General features: G+C 41.5%; 1 protein-coding gene across 1 annotated transcript; it reads right to left on the reverse strand.

Annotated features, from left to right (window-relative positions):
* Window positions 1–1,494: 1,494 nt before the first annotated feature.
* Window positions 1,495–17,778, reverse strand: bsk146 (brain specific kinase 146). The gene is made up of 5 exons (XM_035658685.1): window positions 17,568–17,778; window positions 7,415–7,677; window positions 7,111–7,313; window positions 6,327–6,518; window positions 1,495–6,251 (listed from the first exon to the last, which is right to left on the reverse strand). Exons 2-5 carry the CDS (start codon window positions 7,584–7,586, stop codon window positions 5,487–5,489), a joined length of 1,332 nt encoding a protein of 443 aa, XP_035514578.1. The 5' UTR covers window positions 7,587–7,677; window positions 17,568–17,778; the 3' UTR covers window positions 1,495–5,486.
* Between the last annotated feature and the right edge of the window lie 1,931 nt (window positions 17,779–19,709).

A 19,709-nucleotide genomic window follows, 5' to 3' on the forward strand; every position in this document is an offset into this window, starting at 1 on the left:
GGGTTATTTGTCAGGGGCAAGATTTAAGTTCAGAATAGGTTTAACAATACAAAAACATTAACTCAGTCATGTAGACATCCAAGTCTCTATAACCATAATGCACCAATGCCTCCTCATGCTTGTTGACACATTTGCCCAAATTGACCTGAAGACTGAAACTTAAGACATTTCCTGTATACTTCTATTTGATCTTAGTTACTTTTGTAAGTACACAATATAGTTTTTTTTAACTCTATCTAATTATTTTCATTCTTATCTTATTCTATTTTATTTATAACAAATGTTTTTTTCACACCTAATATAGTTTAGTTATTTAGCTATATTAAATAAGACTAATATATTAAAATATATATATATATATATAATTATTATAGAGTTAACTCACTAATCACTTTTTGTAATACTTCTACTGTAATTTTTTAAAGCTGCAGTACTAAATATTTTTGTATTAATACTATATATTAGTAGATGTTACTATGTATAGGGTGAAAAGGGACAAACCCAAAGATTAAAGTCTCTTTTCACAGCAAACATTTTGACTCCTATTAGGAAAAGCATAGGCGTTACTGAAAACATGGCTCCGTTCTAGTCAGGTGTCACATTTCACTGTGACAGGACCCTGAAACTGAAGCAGCTAAATGGAATTCAGCCATCATTCATTTTATTATTTACACCTGTGCTTTTCCTACTGTGACATGTAGACAAGAAGGCCTATCGGCCTATCGACCTTTTTCACAGCATTCATTTTGACATGAAATAGGTTAAATACAGGTGCTACCAATGATACTAATGAAGGTTCTGTTCCACTCCGGTCGAACGGAGTCAGGATGCTGCTGTTGTGCATGTTGGCTCGCTGGAAAGGCTCTGCTACACTAAATGGAACAGAACCTTAATGACTACTACACTTGTGTTTACCCTACTATGATGTGTCAAAATGGCTGCTGTTAAAAAGGTCTATTATCACCTAAGTCTGCTGTCCCCTCAGCACTACACAGCAATTTAGTGTCTTTTAGCTCATTGTTTTGGTGTGGCAGCCCACAACTCAACTGTTCTGGTTCAGTCTCACGGCTTATATCAACCTCGTTTCCAGAAGCAGCAAAAAGCACCAAAATGGCAAAGTTAGCAGCTAGCTAATTAACATATTAGTGCATTAGGCAGCTAATGCTAAACAGCTAGGTATTTCCTTCACTAATTAAAAATACTGTTAATATATAAAGTAATATAATTTATAAGGATAAGGATTTATAATTTAAATAAGCCATTTCAAAGTTTTCAAAAATAAAGATGAACTAAGATCTTGCTTTTCACTTTTTCTCTGATATAAAATAAACTACAAATTCTATAATGCTCTGAAGCAAACATGCCATTACAAGTTCATTATATTCCATAGCTTACACACTGTACTGTTAATCAGCTCCACATCCTGCTCTGTCCTAGTGTATCACAGAGGATTCCTGGGGAAAAAGTGACAAACAAAAGGCCCAAAACCAAAGATCACTCCAACAAGAATTCTCATTTTATTGACTAAATCTCAGCTTACAGGAAGACAGTTGTATTGCAAAGACAGAACCGGATACGAGTTCTAGTGCTGTGATCATCTACTCACTAAAACTCCACCAAAATAATGATGCTTTGAAATATGTCACAGTAAAGACACTGGAACTCCATTACAACACATTACGTTATGGATGAGGTGAGGAGGCAGCAGCGACCAATTCAGGCGTTGTGAGGAAGAAAAGGGAAAGGTGACGTATCCCTTAATGACTCATCCTTCCTTCCAGGTCGGGTGTCCTCAGCTGCAGCGGATACTGGACCTGATTGTATCAGGAGCAACTCATGTTTCATCCTAACACACCACTATACCAAAATATCCATTCTAACATTCTGGTGTCCTCCACTGGGATTAAATTATACTGAGATTATACTGAAAGTCAACTTGTTTCTTTAGTTTCAAGTATCAATTTCTTGGTGTTGGTCTCACCACCATCTGAAACTAATGTATCAGCATTTCAACAAGTGGAATTATCTCACGCAGTGGTGGAGCCAAACAGTGTGCATACGAGTGGTTGACTATTCACTGTCACAGAAATCTGCCTTTTTCAGTTTTTTTCTGCGTGGCACGGTGCCATGTTCTTTTTAATCCATTCACTGCTAAATGAACCAGATGCTTAGAGTACACCATCAGAGATCATATTTAATAGGCTGTTAACAATTAAGTGGAAGTTAGAGGATGTTTGCTTATGACCACAATTTGGCCATTTTGCTTAAAATGAGCCCGAATAATGATGAATCTCCTCGTTCGGAGAAGTATAAAACGTACTAATGTCAGAACACACTTTACTACACCACATTGATGCAGTGTAGGTGCAAACAGCTGTCTGCACTTGAACTGAGAGACAATACTGCAAAGTTAAAGGTACCTGTGGAGTTTTTGACCACTAGTAGTGCTATAAGCAGTGTTTTACGAATGGGTTTGGGACACATACACACACACGAGTAGTAGTGGAAGTAGTGGAACTCGGTTTTTAAGCTATTTTGCTGACAGTTGGTGGCAGTAAGTAGGTAGCAGTGCATCAACACAACATTGTTTGCATTAAAACTCAACGGGGCACCTTCAATATCCTGTTGCCAGGGCTACTTGCAGCTGGCTACCAAAGGTTTTTGGTAGGCTGGCTTGACCAGAAAAGTGATGCTGTCTGGACTTATGGGGTGTCTAGAATTTAGTTTCTATTGTGGCCACTAGGGCTGTCCCTTTCTATTTGAAATTGCAGTCCTTGTACTCCAAAATACGAGGAGGATACATGTGGAGGGAAGTAGCGAGCTGTGATCAACTGATAATCATGATTGGACACAACAGTTGGGAAACTTGTAGACAAAGGTAAAGCTGTTAATTGTCTTCTCAAAATGCCTGCGTTAGCATTAGTACAACTCACTAAAGCAGGGGGGCACGGCAAATAAACAATGTTAATTCTGCAGCGTATTTTATTATTATTATTATTGTTTTTATTATGGGTAGCGTTCCATATAGTCTGAACTAATTACATGCTAGTTCTCATTCATTTATTTTCGTACTGGGCACCCCTTGGCTCCACCACTGCCAGATGTACAACATTTGTCACTTGACTTTAGACTGAATACTTTTTAAGAGGGAGGTTTGATACCCCGAGAAAATCAGGGAAAGGCTAAGGAGGAGAAGAAGAGTGGTTTCAGGGAGAATACTGCAGAGAAAGAATGACACGATGAGGTAATGTACAGGCCCATGTAATCTCCTCTTCATACGGTCATGTGAAAGGCCTCACCAGCTGAATCTGATGTGCCGGAGCTTACACAGTAAACGCTGCAGAGCCAGCGCTGCTCGCAGCTGGCTCACGGAGAGCAAGCGGCTACAGAAAACAGCACAGCTACAGTGTCTGTATCAGGACCGTCCTTTGTTCTGAGTCAGAAGGCTGCCGATGAGGTCAGAGATTGTCACAAGATGTAGTAATTTGCATACTGGCTCACTGATCCGGGAGCAGCTTTGATGAACATGATCCAAACGGTTTATGTAAGGGCTGAACTGAGGTTAGCTGTTCCTCAGTCAGGCATATCCAAGCTGAGGCTAGTGACTCTCACAAGATAAAGAAACATGTTGTTTGCAGCTATACTACATCTACAGAGTACTACAGCTTGTGACAGGAGGAACACGGAGCGGGTTTTCACAACAGAGCTTTAGCACATACAAGTTCATGCAGATTTATGTCTGGAAAGCAACACACGAAACGCCCATTCCTGTGTATGATCCAATGCTTTTTTTTTCTTCAAATTATTTAGATAATATTCAGGATGAGTCAAAGAAAGAAATTACTTTTTTTGCTGTTAATTTTAACTTGGTAAAAAAAACATCAACGCCACACTACTTTACTAAAAGTGGCAATTTAGAAGCAAAAATCTCTTCTAAAATTACATAATGTAATTCCCTACCTGTGGTTTAAATTCAAGCCTCTCACTCTATGTCCTCATGCTTTGCTTTTTTTCTGCTCCTGAAGGTGGTAAAAAGTACACGACATTAATAGCAATACAAATACAACACACTGAGTAGAAACTAATTATTGTTCAGATTTTTTTAGCCCTAGGATGTCTCAGGAGATCATGACGGCAATATTCACTCTGGGACATAATGCAAGAAATTGTGCTACGGCAAAAATTCCACATCACAACATTTTACGTTTCTTTTTGTCCTTTTTCCCCCCCGAGGTTTTTTTTTTGTAAAGCCAGTTCAAATTTTTCGTAAAAGGTAAGTTTGAGTTTGTCATGCAATTTATAAAAGGTGACTGTAACATCTTCTGTGATTTTTTTTCCTTCAGATTGAATTGAAAATGCTATGTGATCCTTTTTCTTTTTCCTTTCCAGTTAATACATTTTGCTAAAAGTTTCGAAGAAAACATACGCAATACAAACAGAATGTTTCGGAAAAAGGTTTCAAAGAAAACAGAAGCTATACAAACTGAATTTCGAGAGTGAGTAGAAAATAGTCTTTCAGTAGTGAAGTAGATATGTTTGACATGAAGAACAGAGACATCATAAGCCTTCTCTCAGTCAAGTCTGACGTCATGGACGGTAAAATATTCCGTCTGAAAACCACCTCATACTTAAAATACAACTATTCATACTAATATGTACAGCAGCCAACCAAATATGTTGCACAGAGAAGTAGATTTGGCACAGCTTTGCCAGAACATCAAATTACAACAAATTGAAGTGGAACGGAAATAAGAGAAAGCTGCTTTACAAAAAAACAATAGAAAAAATAGTGTGTAGTCTTTTTTAGATTCAAATAAATACAATTCTCAAAGCAAAATAAATCCACTTCTTTTGGATTCATACACACACAGTGATACACACGACAAACACACTCGCACTTTCACATTTTTGTTACACATGAAACATTTAAAACCACCGCTCGCTCGTCTTTATCTTACAAGGTATTACCTTGGACTGTTTTAGTCTTCTTCAAAAATACAAATCCTTTGTCCCTTGGCGTCATTCAAAAATGACACTCGGTCACGTCCTGAAGAGATCACACAGCACTCTTTTGTGTCTCCATTTGCTCTTTTTTTGCTGGAAGTATTGCTTTGAGAAATACATTTTGGTCATCTTGTCAGATGGTTTCAGTGACAGAATCTCTAATGGAAGCAATCTTTCACTTCTCCTCTGGGTTTCACAAAACTGGATTTGCACGCGTCATTGAAATCAAAGCGTAAATGGGGCTTTTCTTGGACTCTTGACTCCACTTTGACCAAAAACCCTACTTCATGAGGAATGTATGCATTCTACAAATACCTTCTCTTCTGCGTGTGTGCTCTTCCTTTCCCAAGATGTTTAAGACAGGATACGTGTTAGTACTCATTGTCTGTTTCTTTTTCCAAGCATGCACGTCTACGTGGTTGGATGAGAGGTATAAAAGTGTGTACTGGTGAGTCTGTGACAACATTAACATTCTGACGCATTCAGACGCAGATTTCAATGGGCGTAGCCACTAGCATGCGGCCGCCGGGCGAACTGTTTTCTCGCGGCATCCGATCGTAACTGTTGGTGGACGACACAGAGCTGTTGGTGGAGACGGACACGAAATGGTGGCCGCCGCCTGGTTCCATCATCCCGCCCTTAGCCCCGCCGCCGTTACCCCTGTCCACCACCACCGGAGACATGGGAGAGAGAGGTGACAGCGGGGAGAGAGGAGATAAAGTCTGCTGCTTCATCCTCTCCACAAGGAGCTCTTCGTCTTCTTCTCCGGACGAGGATGATGAGATAGTGCCGTTCACCTCTCCCCGCACCCCTCCTCCACCTCCCCCTCCTGCTCCTCCTCCGCCGCCACCAACCCTCTCCCCACCACTTCCGGCATTGCTGTTGCCATTGTTGTTGTTGTTCTCCGCATCCAGCATCCAGGAGTGGCTGAAGTACCCGAAGACCTCTTTGACGGAGCAGCGGCGGTCCTGTTCCACAGAGAGCAGCCGGCGGAACATGCGGAGGGCCTGTTCGGTGAAGCGCCTCCACTGGGACGGCACCGTGTTCGTCCTCCTCCTCTGCCAGCGGATGAACTCCTGGTAGAAGGAGTCGGAAGGCAGCGCCTTCTCCCAGGGGAAGTTGCCGGTCAGCATGCAGAAGAGCAGCACGCCGAAGGCCCAGACGTCAGTGCTGTAGTCCACGCAGAAACCCTCATGGCGGGACACGTCACAGAGCTCCGGGGCCGTGTAGGGGATGGTGCCACTCACCTGGAAGGGAAACTCAACAGGTCAACACCATGGTCGAAAAGAGAATTGGAGGTCATAGACAGAAATGGTACTCACTCTTTTCACTGGTGAGCCAGCTCTGCGGGTCATGCCGAAGTCAGACAGCTTGACCTTGCGGCACTCTCGGTCAAAAATTAGGATGTTTTCAGGCTTGATGTCCCTGTGGACCAGCTTCTTACAGTGCAGGTAGTCTAGAGCGATGGCTACTTGGTGCACACAACGCTTTGCCACTGCCTCAGGAAGACCGACCTGAAGGATCGAACAGAGGGAAATCAAACACAATAAATATGGTATATCCACCAGTCCCCCCAAAGACAGTTAATGCAAATTGAACCAATCTGCAATTTTGTCCAATCACTGTGAGTTTCCAACAATTTTGTCCAATCATAGTAGTTTCCTGTACAAAATGGTGAGCCATACGTCACCAAACTCACTCCCTTGTTTCTAGTTGTGATGATGCAGACTGTGCAACACAAACGTCTCACACTTACCCTCCAAAACAGTGCGATTTGATTTGTTGTTGCCTTTAATTGCAAAAACTGCCTAAAACAATTGCAACATGAATAGCAATTTATTGGAAAATCTGCTGTTAAATCAGGCATTATAGACTGCAGTGATCCCCAAAAAATAAATGTGTAGGAGGCAAGTCTGCAAATGTTTAGAATCTTTATGTCACTCCTGGAGCACCAACCCAATGTCAGCTGGTTCCAAAGAATTTTTCAAACTGATCAATTGAACTGTATTTTAGAACTTGTCGAGATGGATGTTTTTGCGAAAGCCCTTGACCCAAAAGCATCGATGCAAAAAAGCAACAACCAGAATAACAGGCGGGATGGAGCACCTGTGGAGGAATGATATCAAAGAGGTCTCCTGCCAGAGCGTACTCCTGCGCGAACACGTAGTACTCGTCTGTCTCGAAGGCGATGCCGAACATGTTGATGATGAAAGGGCAGGGAGACAGGTAGAGGGAGATGCTGTACTCCCGCAGGAACGACTTCAGCTTGGTTGTCTTTTTCTTCAGGAACTTCAGTGCCATTTTTGTACCTTTAGGGACAGAATGGGGGAAAAATTGGTTTTCTTTTGTTTATTTAGAGCAGCAGGTTAGTGCTGTTTGTTACTATGTTTGTGCGTATGTGTCCCCTTACCTCTGATCTTGTGAATGACCAGGTCCACCTTGCCGTAGGTACCCTTGCCCAACTCCCTGATCACCTCGTAATACTTGTTGACCTCCAGCCTCTCCAGGTTCTGGGCTGCGATCAGCTGCAGCTCGTCCAGGATGTCCATGTTGGCTCGAGACACGAGCGGAGAGGAACTCATGCTGGGGACTGCTTCAGGGGACGGACCAGTGGGGTAAAAAACTGGGGAACGGACGCTCAGGCAGGACAAGAGCAGCTAACACCTGGTGTCACTGTAGAGAAACAAGAGAGGACACACATTTTTAAATTTGTGTATGATAATATTTTTTATTCTTCTCCTTATTTTTATTATTCTAATAACAAAGTATGGAATTTCACCTGTAGGGGGTGCTATAGTAAAAATATACCACTTCTGTTGTCGAGGTTTTCTTAAAATTTTGCACAATTCATCATGGTACAACACCAAATGCATTGATCATAACCGGTTTTCAGCACAGATTAGAGAAGGTATTTTCTGACAATGTTACAATTTGGTGCAATCTACCACCAGAGAATGCACATTCTAGTTTATTATTGTTGTGAATGACAGTACATTATATTATTCAACAGATTTATATAACTTAATGTCATTCATATGCAATAGTAAATACCATAAAAATTATAAATAATCATTATTATTAGCAGTTGCTGCATTATTCATTCATTCACAAGTTACAACTGCAAAATATATAAAATATGTGAAATGCTAATAAACGACATAAAAGACAGTCACATCACATGTGAAATAAGTTGTATGTACTAGATTAACACTGAGGTATATGTGGTTATGTAATTAATTAATAATTAATATGATAATGAAAACATGATGAATAATGAACAAGATATAGGATTTTAGGTGTGTTTGACAAGATGACAGCGCTGTGTTTGTGCTTGTTGGTCACATTCATCGTCGCTGTGTCCAGAGTGTGGAGGTACGGGCACATGGGAGACACATACAGGATGCACACCTTACACATGTACCGTCATGGGATGTAGATACGGAGAGTGTGTTTGTGGTGTTTGAAGGTCAGCGACGGACAACAAGCCGTCGACCTTGCGGCTCACAGTCTGCTCTGATCTGCAGTGTGATAGTCACTGAAAATGCTAATTATCTGCAGTGAAGGCTTAAGTAATTCTAAATGCTGCTCGCCAAGGGGGATGCCAGAGCTGAGCTGTGAGCTGAGTCACACAAACACACACACACACACACACAGCCAATAACAGTCCTTTCGAGCAAATCCATTCCCTGCTGCAGTGTGATTATTCTTAGTGATTGCTTTCTTTTTTTCTTCCTGAGCAGCGAGACCTGCCAAGTCCTGACCCTCTATAGATCCAGGCACATGCGAAACTTGCACACACACACACACACAGACTCATTACATAACCTGAAGTGCTGGGAAGAAGCCTCTCTGCATCTCTGAGGAAACACTTGTGAATTTGCCTTCCTGTCGTCGCACGCAGGGAAAGCAGCAACACTTAGACTGCCATATTTATCCTCAACACACATCCCCATCGGTCTATACACTAATGACATTTATCTGATTCATCCTTTAAAGGGTTAAATCTCTAAGTCTCGGGATGCAGAAAATAATATTCTGATGTGGACCGAGCAGCTGCAAGCAGTCATAACCTGCTTCATCACATGTTAAGTCACTAGCTATGAGACACAGCACACACGCACACACACCAGTACATTATTTGAAGTACCTTGGCATCCCCTCCACAGGCCCCTGTGTTTCTCTGTGGGGGTGCAATCTTTTTTGTGTGAAGCGGACAGGAAGAGCAGTTGACACCAGCAGCAGGTGAGGAGGGATGAGTCAGTTTGGGTGATGGATGGCAGCGAAGAGAGGACGTACTGCAGCTCACTCTCTGCCTTAAATAAAGGCTCCGGGACACATGCGATAAACACACACGCACACACACAGAGGAGGCGGGGGCAGCAGGGGGTTGTAAACAGAGAAGGCGATTTGTTTCTGCCTGGGGTCAGCAGTGTTTACTGTAGTACTGCAGGATACTTGCAGCACTGTGTGTGTGTGTGTTTGTTGGTTTTTAACTGGAATACAGTTAAAACAATAATCCTGAATATCTTGTTTGACTTCATGCATCACTTAAAGGTGCGGCATTTTTAAACATCAGCTTGTTGTCAAGGGAACAGTGATGCCTCAGTTCAGTCAGTCCGTAGCCTCTGTCTCACTCTGCACTCTCCCTGCTGCTGTTATTTGTCTTTTGGACCAAAGAACATGGGCCAACAATCTGCATTTTTACTCTTTCTGAGGAAATATCTGCTTTAGGAACTGTAATGTCACATTAATTTGCTTTTATGTGCTGTATTTTACAAGATTGTATTATTTATCAGCTTGTGCAACATTGGAACTCATGTTTGCATGTTTCTTTATTAATATTTAGTGCTCATATACTTTTTACACCTTTATTTATTGATTTGTTTTAAAGCTTCCAGGGCAGTCATGTCACAAGAATTTCACTGCCTAATTGAACCCGATGTTACTCTGCACAGACAACAAATAACATGTGTGTTCACCTCCACATGTTCAGGTGCACACACAACGCCATACTGCATGTGTGGATTGTCATGGTAAAAGCCGCTGCACCATAGCTCACGTACACCACCTAAAAATGAGTATGAGAGAGACCACATGGAGACTATAAGAACTGTGACTGATCAGCCTGAACTGCTGCATCTTTCTAGTGCTGGTGGGGATTATTAAAGCTGCAGTAGGTAACTTTTATAAAAATAACTTTTTGTCATATTTGCTAAAACTTTCACTATATTCTGACAGTAGGAACATGAGACATAATCTTGAAGAAATCGGTTTCCTCTGGCTCCTCCTAGTGCTCCTAATGGTATTGGCAAGAATCCACCGGGCCTGAATGATAACAACCAATCAGAGTCTAGAACGATAGTTGATTGTTGAGCCTCCTTCCCAGGTTGTAAAACATTAATGCTCTGGTGGCCTAAAGTCTTGGTATTTGTTGACCCGTAATAAAGTATAAGATGATTACTTTGGCTATGCTTAAACATCAATAGTGTATTATTTAGTAGCTACAAGCTAGACAAACCAAAAATGGGCGGCCTACATTTACCAGCAAACCCACAAGCTTATTATCAGGCAGCAGAGTAAGACATATGAAAGAGTGGATGCAAGACAGCTCACACACTAGAGATGGCGAGATATGGAATTAAATTGTGGAGATGTACCACTCTGGTTCTGTTCTGTATTTAATACACTGATAATCTAAACTGTAGATGTGTAGTTCCACTCAGGGTTTGGAGGGTCTTTTTTTAAAAATAAGTGGGAACTGATCCAAGCTCTAACAAAAGCTGATGAAACCATTAGAATGTGGGCTTCCAGAGCTTTATGTAAATGTGTACAACTGTTTGGGGATAAACCCAGTTCTCATCTATTCTGTCTTTTGTTTTTAATAAATGTACCCAGGATTCCTGGAGAGCAGTGTTGATACTGAGTGAATTAAAGTAAACTAAATTGAATTCCACCTTAAGTCTAAAGATCTTAACTATGTTAAGCTGATAATCAGTGTAAGCATAACCAGATTAACACACCTACACTCTGCTCAGCCATTTCATTTACAGACCAACAGCCTGATTTTATTTGGTGTTATAAATGTACACACGTGCCAGAGAGATGCAGCCTTCTGTATTCAGCTGCAGTAACACCACAAGAAACAGGACATTCTGTTTCATTGGTGTGAAAAACAACGCTAGAATAACATTTGGACCAGATGCAAAAAAAAAGACAGTAACATATTTAATGATTAATCCAATCATATTCAAGTTTAAAAATTCTGACCTGTACAGCATTTTTGTCGGTTACAGTAATCAGTGGTTGTTTCTAAATATGATGTTACACATTGCACCCACAGTTCTGATAAGCAGACTTAGTGGTTTAACAAAATGATTTTACAGCATTGGTATATGAACACTGTCAGTAGTTTATACTCTGCAGGGTTTGTCTATTGCTCTTTGTAAACACACCACTCAAAGTTACCTCAGGCGAGCGAGAGAGAGCACCTTTGGTCGAGTTACCTAGAGAATGAATAAGGAATATTTTCGGATTGTTCCACAGCAGTTATGTATGAAAGCACAAGAAACACAGCCACTCCTCTGCACAACCCTGCGGGAGGTGCCATATTTCTGGACCCACAGCTCCTTATGCACCCATGACACAGACAGGGAGCAGAGAACAGTCAGACAGAGAGTGTGTGCGTGTGTTTGTGTGTGTGTGTCTAGAACAGACACTCCCAGCAGACGTCACACACCCTCTCTCCTTATCTTTATGTTCTCAGCTCTGTGCTGGCAGCTCAGAGGAACATACGCGTGTGTGTGTGTATGTTTGTGTGTTTTTACCACAAAGGGAGCTGCATCTGTATTTATATAGAAACAGCATTAGACTCATAGCTGAATGAGTCATCAGGTCAGGACAAATGTCGGCTCTCCATGTAGAGAGAGGATGTCTGCTGTCCCATTCTGTGTGTGCTGCGTCACATAGGCTGAGCGTTAACAATAGATGTAACTCAATGCACAACTAGCTGCATTTCACATCTTTGGCAGAAACAACTGCAGAGACAATGATTGGACAGCACCTTTGCAGGGCTAAATTCTGATTAGTTAAATCAGGCTGTACACAGTGTCCTGAAACAATGCATTTACCCTGCAGCTCATCCACCTTAAAGGTACAACATGTGTCTGTTTTTAAACATCAAGTAATTTGAGATCTCCCTGTGTAGCATCTAAGCTGGAGATGACAGCTATCTCACACAACTCTTACTGTTTGTGTTGTTGTATTGTTACTTTATGCTGCACCACTCATTCAAATACAAAAAAACAAAAAAATCAACTCTGAATTATTGGGCTGTGTATTATTATATTATGATTGTGGCAAGAATCTGGCGATGTGATATATATTGCGATACAGGCGTTACGACTCGGTATATTGTGATACTGTGAGCACTGTCACAGTATAAAGAACACACCACCGTTGGCTTAAAATCTGAGTTTAAAAAAGTTTGCAATCAAACAGTAGGATCTGCATTGGTATTTATTTGTCCCCGTAACATCCGACATCATAGGAAAACTTCTGAGTGATGTAGTTGAAGAGTCAAATGGCTATCTACTGCTGTCTAGTGGTCACACAACACAACAAGAAAAACAGCGCCCTCTACCTGTTTGGTGCCTTAAAGCTACACTCATTAATATTTTCATATTAACAACTAGTCAAATGACTGTGTGTATTATGAAAGGTACAAACCCACAGAATTATCAGTGGACTCTGTAGTATGCAGATCTAAAACGTTTTTTAGTGTCTTTTAGCTTGCTGTTTTGGTTTTCCGGCCCACAAATTCAACTCTCATTAATCACGTTTCAGCTGTTTTCATCCAAAAAGACCTGATTATCCCTCTGTACGCTACATGACCAGCAGTAAACAGCAGACAGACAAACTTAGCACCTAGCTTAAGTTAAATAGCTAGCAGCTAAAGAGCCAGACATTTCCCTCAGGGGTTGGTGGAGACCAAAAACAGAGCTAATACAAGAGTGAAAATTGGACTTACATTTATCAGGTGGCCATAAACACAACTCTAAATGAATGCTCATTTTGCTGTATTGTGTAATAGCCAATTTTTTGGGGCTGTCATGATATCAGATTTTCCCTACGCAATTATTGTGTCGCAAATAATTCACGATATCACAATATCTATAGAAAATTTTTAAAATAATAATGATAATCCTATATGTATAATAATGTATATGTATAATTGTACAAAAGCAGCCAAAAAGAACAATTATTTACACAATATTATCATATGCGTATTATTAACACAATATCAACACAGCTATTGATATTGCGACACCCCTACATATTCGCCATTGTACTTTCAGCTCAGTTTGGAGTATTTTGCCAAAAAATTTAATCATGCAGCTTTAAAGAAACGTAACAGATTACCCCCCATATCAAAATGTACAGAGCAGTGAGGAGGTTGCTTTTTAGTGACAGCCTCATTTCTAATAATTAGTGCTCAAGCGACAAGTCAATTATTTGTTCGACAGAAAATTAATCAACAACAATTTTGAAACCAAAATGCACATGATGGCTCTTAAAGGTGAGGATTTACTGCTTTAGTCTGTTTTATATGATTGTAAATAGAATAGTTTTGGTTTTCAAACACAAGCAATTTGAAGGCGCTAACTAAATCATGATTGGCACTAGTTGGACATTTTATAGACGAAACAAATAACTGATTAATCCGAAAATAAATCCATACATGAATTCATGCTGAAAACCACTGTTAGTAATTATGCTGTCTTAAAATGTTTGTAGCAATGATTACCTTGAGACTTCAAAACAACCATTTCATGACAATCCTACTTCTTTCCTCCTCAGGACTGCACCTGAACTCTCCCACAGCCTTTCAAATGCAACACGTTGGAAACACAAAATACAACATGTTCCTTTCAAATGACCACAAATCCAGCTCTCCTCCTCCTCCTCCTCCTCCTCGTCCTCCTCCTCACTGACACTCTGTGCCACCAGGTTCAACACTCTGTGGAAAACAGAGTGGCGACCAGGGGCCGCAGCTGACTAAATCCCAGACTGCTTATGCAACCAGCAGGCAGAAGCTGACCGGCCGAGCACATTCAGCGAGCCAAGGCGATGATCACAGCCGCGTTCACCCCTGCTGATGCAGCCACACTGCCCTCCAACAATTAGAGCAACGCCATCTTCATCCTTTTTCCATTCCAGCGACCTTTCAGTTTACCTGACGCACCAGCCGCAAACACACAACCCTGTTTCCCTTTGTGGGGCGCGTCAGCAACACAAATATTAAACAATTACACTTTATGGCCACAGGATTTTGTCTTGTTTACAAAAAGCTGGCACAGTCAAAAGTGTCTGACAGCTGCACACACACACAGTCAAAGTGTGTGTATGTATAGCCAGGCATTGACAGGGAGTGGTGTACGGGAGAGAAAATAATGAGAGAGGAAAGAGAGGCAGAGCAACGCACAATGACAAGGACCGTTGAGTAGCAAAGTGCCAGCAAGTGTGTGTGTGTGTGTGTGGAAAGATAAAGAGTGCGGCGGCCAATATCCCTGCACCACAAGCCAACAGCAGACATAATAGCAACTCAAATCCCCGGTGCAGCAGATTTTTGACCACATTTACGGCTTAGTCTAGAGGTCAGAAAAACAATTATTCCGACCTCCTTCTGTAACTGACCTCTGACCTTGTTGTAATTAGAAATCCTGCTGCCTAAAACCACGTTCAAACCCTTCTCATTAACAAGAAGAAAGTCGGCAAGCCCACTTTCTGGCTTTAAAGGGGCACTGCGCCGATTTTATACACAAAAACAGTTATATAATGTCTCCTGTGGCTCTGGAGGAGCTTTGTCAAGTCTGAGAAAATAACCCCATACATGTCATAATGATGTCACCAGGGGCTTGGAGAGTGGGGCTGGGTATTGGCAAGAATCTGGCGATACGATAGGCATCACGATACAGGCGTTACGATTCAACATATTCTGATATATTGTGATTTATTTCATTTCAACTGTCACAGTAAAAAGAACACACCACCGTATGTATACAATCTAGCCCTCAGTTACGTTTAAAACACTGCTATCTAACGTTGGGGGGTTAAACACAAAAATCTATAGTGTTTTTGAGAATCGATACAATATCACGAAACAAAATGTCGCAATACTCAAGAGTGAAGGTCAAGGAGGCATGGAGTCTCAAAGATTGTATCGAGCTGCAATATCTGAAAGATAGGATCAGAGCTTGGGACTGTTATGGGTCATTACAGGCAACCAAGTCGGAAAACAACAGTCACATTAGCCTCCTAGCTGTAATACAATACAGTTGTCAACAAGCCAACGGCAAAATAGTTGCAAAGCCTCCACTGTTGGCAGTTACATGAATAAATAAAACATCCAATTTTAACACTGATAAAATCAATTTAGCCAATTTAAGAAGAGCTGTGTGTATGTGGTTTCATTAGTAAATTAACCACTCCACTGCACAATCAGTCCATTTAAATATGTGACTAGCAGCGTGGTCAACAATCTTCAGTCCTCCACCTCTATGGAAGCGTGGCACTAAATCACTGCAGCCCTTTTAAGATATCACATTATTTACAGTAGAATGAAACAGTAAGCTTCTTATAAAGTGTGTGGGTGAATGGAGGGAGCTAGTGTTACAGCTTAGCTATATTTAGTTTTATATTTGTGTCTCCACGTCAACTTTATACATGTTCACCAGACAATAAACAATTGTATCCATGAAACCAGCAGCAGAAAGTCCGATAAGTCTGTATTGGTGGCCAAGATATAGTTCCAGCACAAATCTCCCTGTAGAGCCACAGATTGACATTTTCACATTTCAGTTGGTGCCCGGGTTAAATAAATAAGATCCACTGTGTTAGTTAGTGCTGTTTGTAGGTGATTTCTTTCTCTTTGGACACAACCAGGCTAGCTGTTTTCCCCTGCCCCCTGTCTTTACACTGAGCTAAGCTAAGCTAACCTATGCTTAGTTAGGCTAATTGAGAAGTATAAAGAGTTTGGTGTTATGTACTGCATAAAAGTTGGTATTTATATATGTGCATACATTCGGTGTGAGGGTTGTTACGATATGTATCACGATACAAGAGTTACAACTCGATATCACGATACTGTAAGCACGGTCTATACAGTTGCAATTTTTTTTGAGATCCAACTTAGAAAACTGTCTGCATAATAGAACAACGCACTGAATTTGCATAAATGTATATCCCCGCAACCGCTATCTACGAGTTGGGGGGTTTAAACACAAAAATCTATACAATGTAACAGAGAAATCAATACAATATCACAAAACAAAATACGGCCAACCTCAAGTATATCAATATTTTCTTTCCTATTTGCCATTCCATATCACTCAGGAGCAGTGGGTTTTAACCAGTGAGGCCGCAGACATCGTTTCTCTGTATATGAGCAACTTCAGGACGTCTCCCATTTTCCTATCAACGCTGCATTTTGATACGATGAGGACAAACCCAGCCCAAGTTACCCCCGCTGCCAGAGAGACGCCCCGTTGGCGAGGACTGAGCTCCAGAGCGCCTATGTGACCTACATTGTGATCTGTGACTCATCATGCTGGACTGTATCTTGCGTGAGTGTGATGTGTCTGCTTTTACATGTCATCAAGGAGCTTAAACTCACTTTGATCAGCTGTGTCTCGGGTTTAACACACACACACACACACAACCAGACAGCCTCCTACAGTGGCTCAGAATACATAAAGCAATGAAAGATTAGGAATTAATTACAAGTTAGTTGATGCCTACATCACTTTTGCAGAATACTAATTTCATTGGCTGTAAGTGTTCTGGATGACAACAGTGCAGCATAATGTGTTGTTGCAACAGTGAATTCTTCTAAGGAAGGCAGAAAAATAACTGGACGCCGGCCCAGCGAGCCCTGAAAGCAGCATGTGGACGCAGGCAGTCAGGATGTAAACATTCTGCTCTCTCATTATTCTCCAGACACCATCGGCTCCAGCACTCTGTGGGGCTACGTCACGTTGGATCCCACCTGCAGTGTGTCCTAAGACTGCACCGACTCTGAGGAAAAAGCCCCGTCACTTATTGTAACAGAGCCCAGAGCTGAGTGACAGGCAATCTCACACACACACACACACAGGAGCTGCTGCAGATACCTGGCTGCCCCCAGTACACAGGATGCACGGTGGGGGGTGGTGATGGTGGGGGGTGGGTGGGCTGATGGAGGGGTGCCAGAGGTTGTGGTGTGATCAATAATACAAATTCCACTTTACTGGGATTTTGTAAACACTCTAAAATGCCAACGAGCTGCATTTTGTGTGGTTTGCTGGAGATAAATGGGACAACAACACAACACACCATTAAGGACCAATCACAGCATTGTTTTCAGTGTATGCTGCTGCACAATAAAAAAGGCCTAATCGATCAGACACTGAGTACAATGAAACACAGTGCAATACATCCCAGTTATTATAGTTAGTTCAGTGAGTCAGATGCGGGTTTTACCGGGTGCAGGTGAGGGATGATGAACCCGGGTTTATTCCGCCACTCACCCTTCAATTGGTTCCCATATGGGAGCTGTAGAGTCCGCCCTGTCAGCCCAGGCTGCTGATAGACACACGGGATGATCTGAGCGCATACTAAGGCCAGGTGAGCCGGGAGAATCGCCTGCTCTCGGTGTGCCGGGAGAAGCCTCCGTGCAGCGGTGAGACGGTAGATGTGGCGCCGAGCATCCTGCAGCCTCCTTCGGGCTCTGCGTCCTATTGTCTCCGCATCGCTCTGTCCTCTAGGATGGGAGGAGAGGAGAGGAGAGGGGAGGGGAGGCAGCGGAGGAGAGAGGAGCGCCAGAGAAAGGCCCTCCCCCTGCTCTCCGCTCTGACCAATCGCAGCGCTGCTCCGCCGGGAGCCGCCGCTGCTCGCTGTCTCCGTACAGACTATGCTGCCTTCAGGTGCAGTCGGACTTATCACAACGGGTGCAAGGGTGCGCTAAACTGGTGCAGGTCTTTCTTTCCTGCCATTGTCAGCCACAACTGCGTAACGCTCAGTGACTGTGACTAGATTTGACTAAAAAGGAGAAAGTGAAAACAATGACTGAAGTTTACCAGAGAATTTAAAAGCACAACTTCACTTTAGAATGACTTTTTAAATTATAATTTTTTTCATTGTGCTCAAAACAAAATGATATTATTTATTAAGCTAAGAGCTTAAGAATGGCAACTGACACTCATTGTACCCATTTGAGCCCCATGGAAAAGTGGAATTTTGATATAGAATCCTCTTTGTGGCATTTGTTTTAAAACAATAAACAAACCTTTCAGATTTTAGGACTCTAGTAAACTTTGTCCCACTTTCATTCTCTCTGTAAATAATCGAGGTCGTTGTTATGCAGATGATACAGTTTTGTACAGTTATAGATTAGAGGTCTGCAGTGTTCTGTAATATCAATCTTATTTGATCTGATCTTAATTTTTCTTAATTTTTTTGTAGCAATTGCAAATTGCACTCAAACATTAAGATAATCACTAAAGTTTTTTATTAATTAAAAAAAGAATATTAAATCAGGAGCAGAAGACACATACAATACACAAACGCTGTTTTGTTCCGATCCAAAAATCACCTCTTAACTCTTATTTATGACATAAGAACTCTTTAGTTGGGGTTTACAAGCTGTACATGAATGCCTCGTAAGCGCAATACAGAGGGGGCATCTGTGCAGTGCAAGAAGAGTCCCACTTTTAATATAAATGTGTTGTTTGTGGGAAAAAAAAACAAATATCACCTGGTAGTCATCTCTGTTCTGTCTCATGACTGCGGCTCAATGAGTCTCTGTATCTGTGCTGTGTAGCAGCACTGCAGCAGGTTAACAGATTCTATCTTACTCCAACATGTTCTCTCTGTTAGAACATTTTATTTTGACCATCCCTATGAAATGTATGATACTACACTGCGTTTTAAATGGATAGACCTTTTTCAGCTCTTGCAGCATTATATATATGTACATCTTTACGCTAAATAACCTTGGTTGTGATCAGAAACACGCTTCAATCGGCTCATTTAGTAGCCTACATTTAGTCTCTCAGTGACACATTACCCATGACTGATTCTTTGTAGAAAACAGCCCCCTGGTTACCAAGAGGTTGCATCACAGGATGAAAATAGGGAGGTGCTGTCTCCAGAGGCTGTTTTCTGATCTCTTCAACACTCATCACATGGGTAATAATAAGTGTCCTGTTTTGCGAGGATTACAGCAAGTACACAGACTGGGGCTCTGGTAGTGAGGTTCAGGGACCACCAGAAGTCCTTCGGGGACAGTTCCACTGGGTAAAAGAAGATAATCAGGACATTTTCTGTTCTTTTCACACAATACGATGCAGGGTTGATTTCTCTGCATCGTACAGCCACACACGCTCTGTCCTTTTTAAATGTTATAAAGCAAAAACTAGAATAAGGTTGTATGGCTCCACCAGCCAGTCACGTTTCAGTTTACATCCATCTCTGTCCAGACTCATAATAATTATATAAAAAGCTATAAAGTGTGTTTTTTAGCTAAATGGAACTTATTACTATAGTGATGGTACATGTGTATAATTTAAGTGAATATACATTTTTGAACAGATTCATTATCATAGATGAATTGACTGAACAGCTACACATGTAAAGTTGGATTCTTCTACAGTACAGCTATAGAGAGTGTG

This window comes from Morone saxatilis, unplaced genomic scaffold (assembly GCF_004916995.1).
Source record: "Morone saxatilis isolate NCDOM2014 unplaced genomic scaffold, NCSU_SB_2.0 Contig1, whole genome shotgun sequence".
Taxonomy (NCBI): domain Eukaryota; kingdom Metazoa; phylum Chordata; class Actinopteri; family Moronidae; genus Morone; species Morone saxatilis.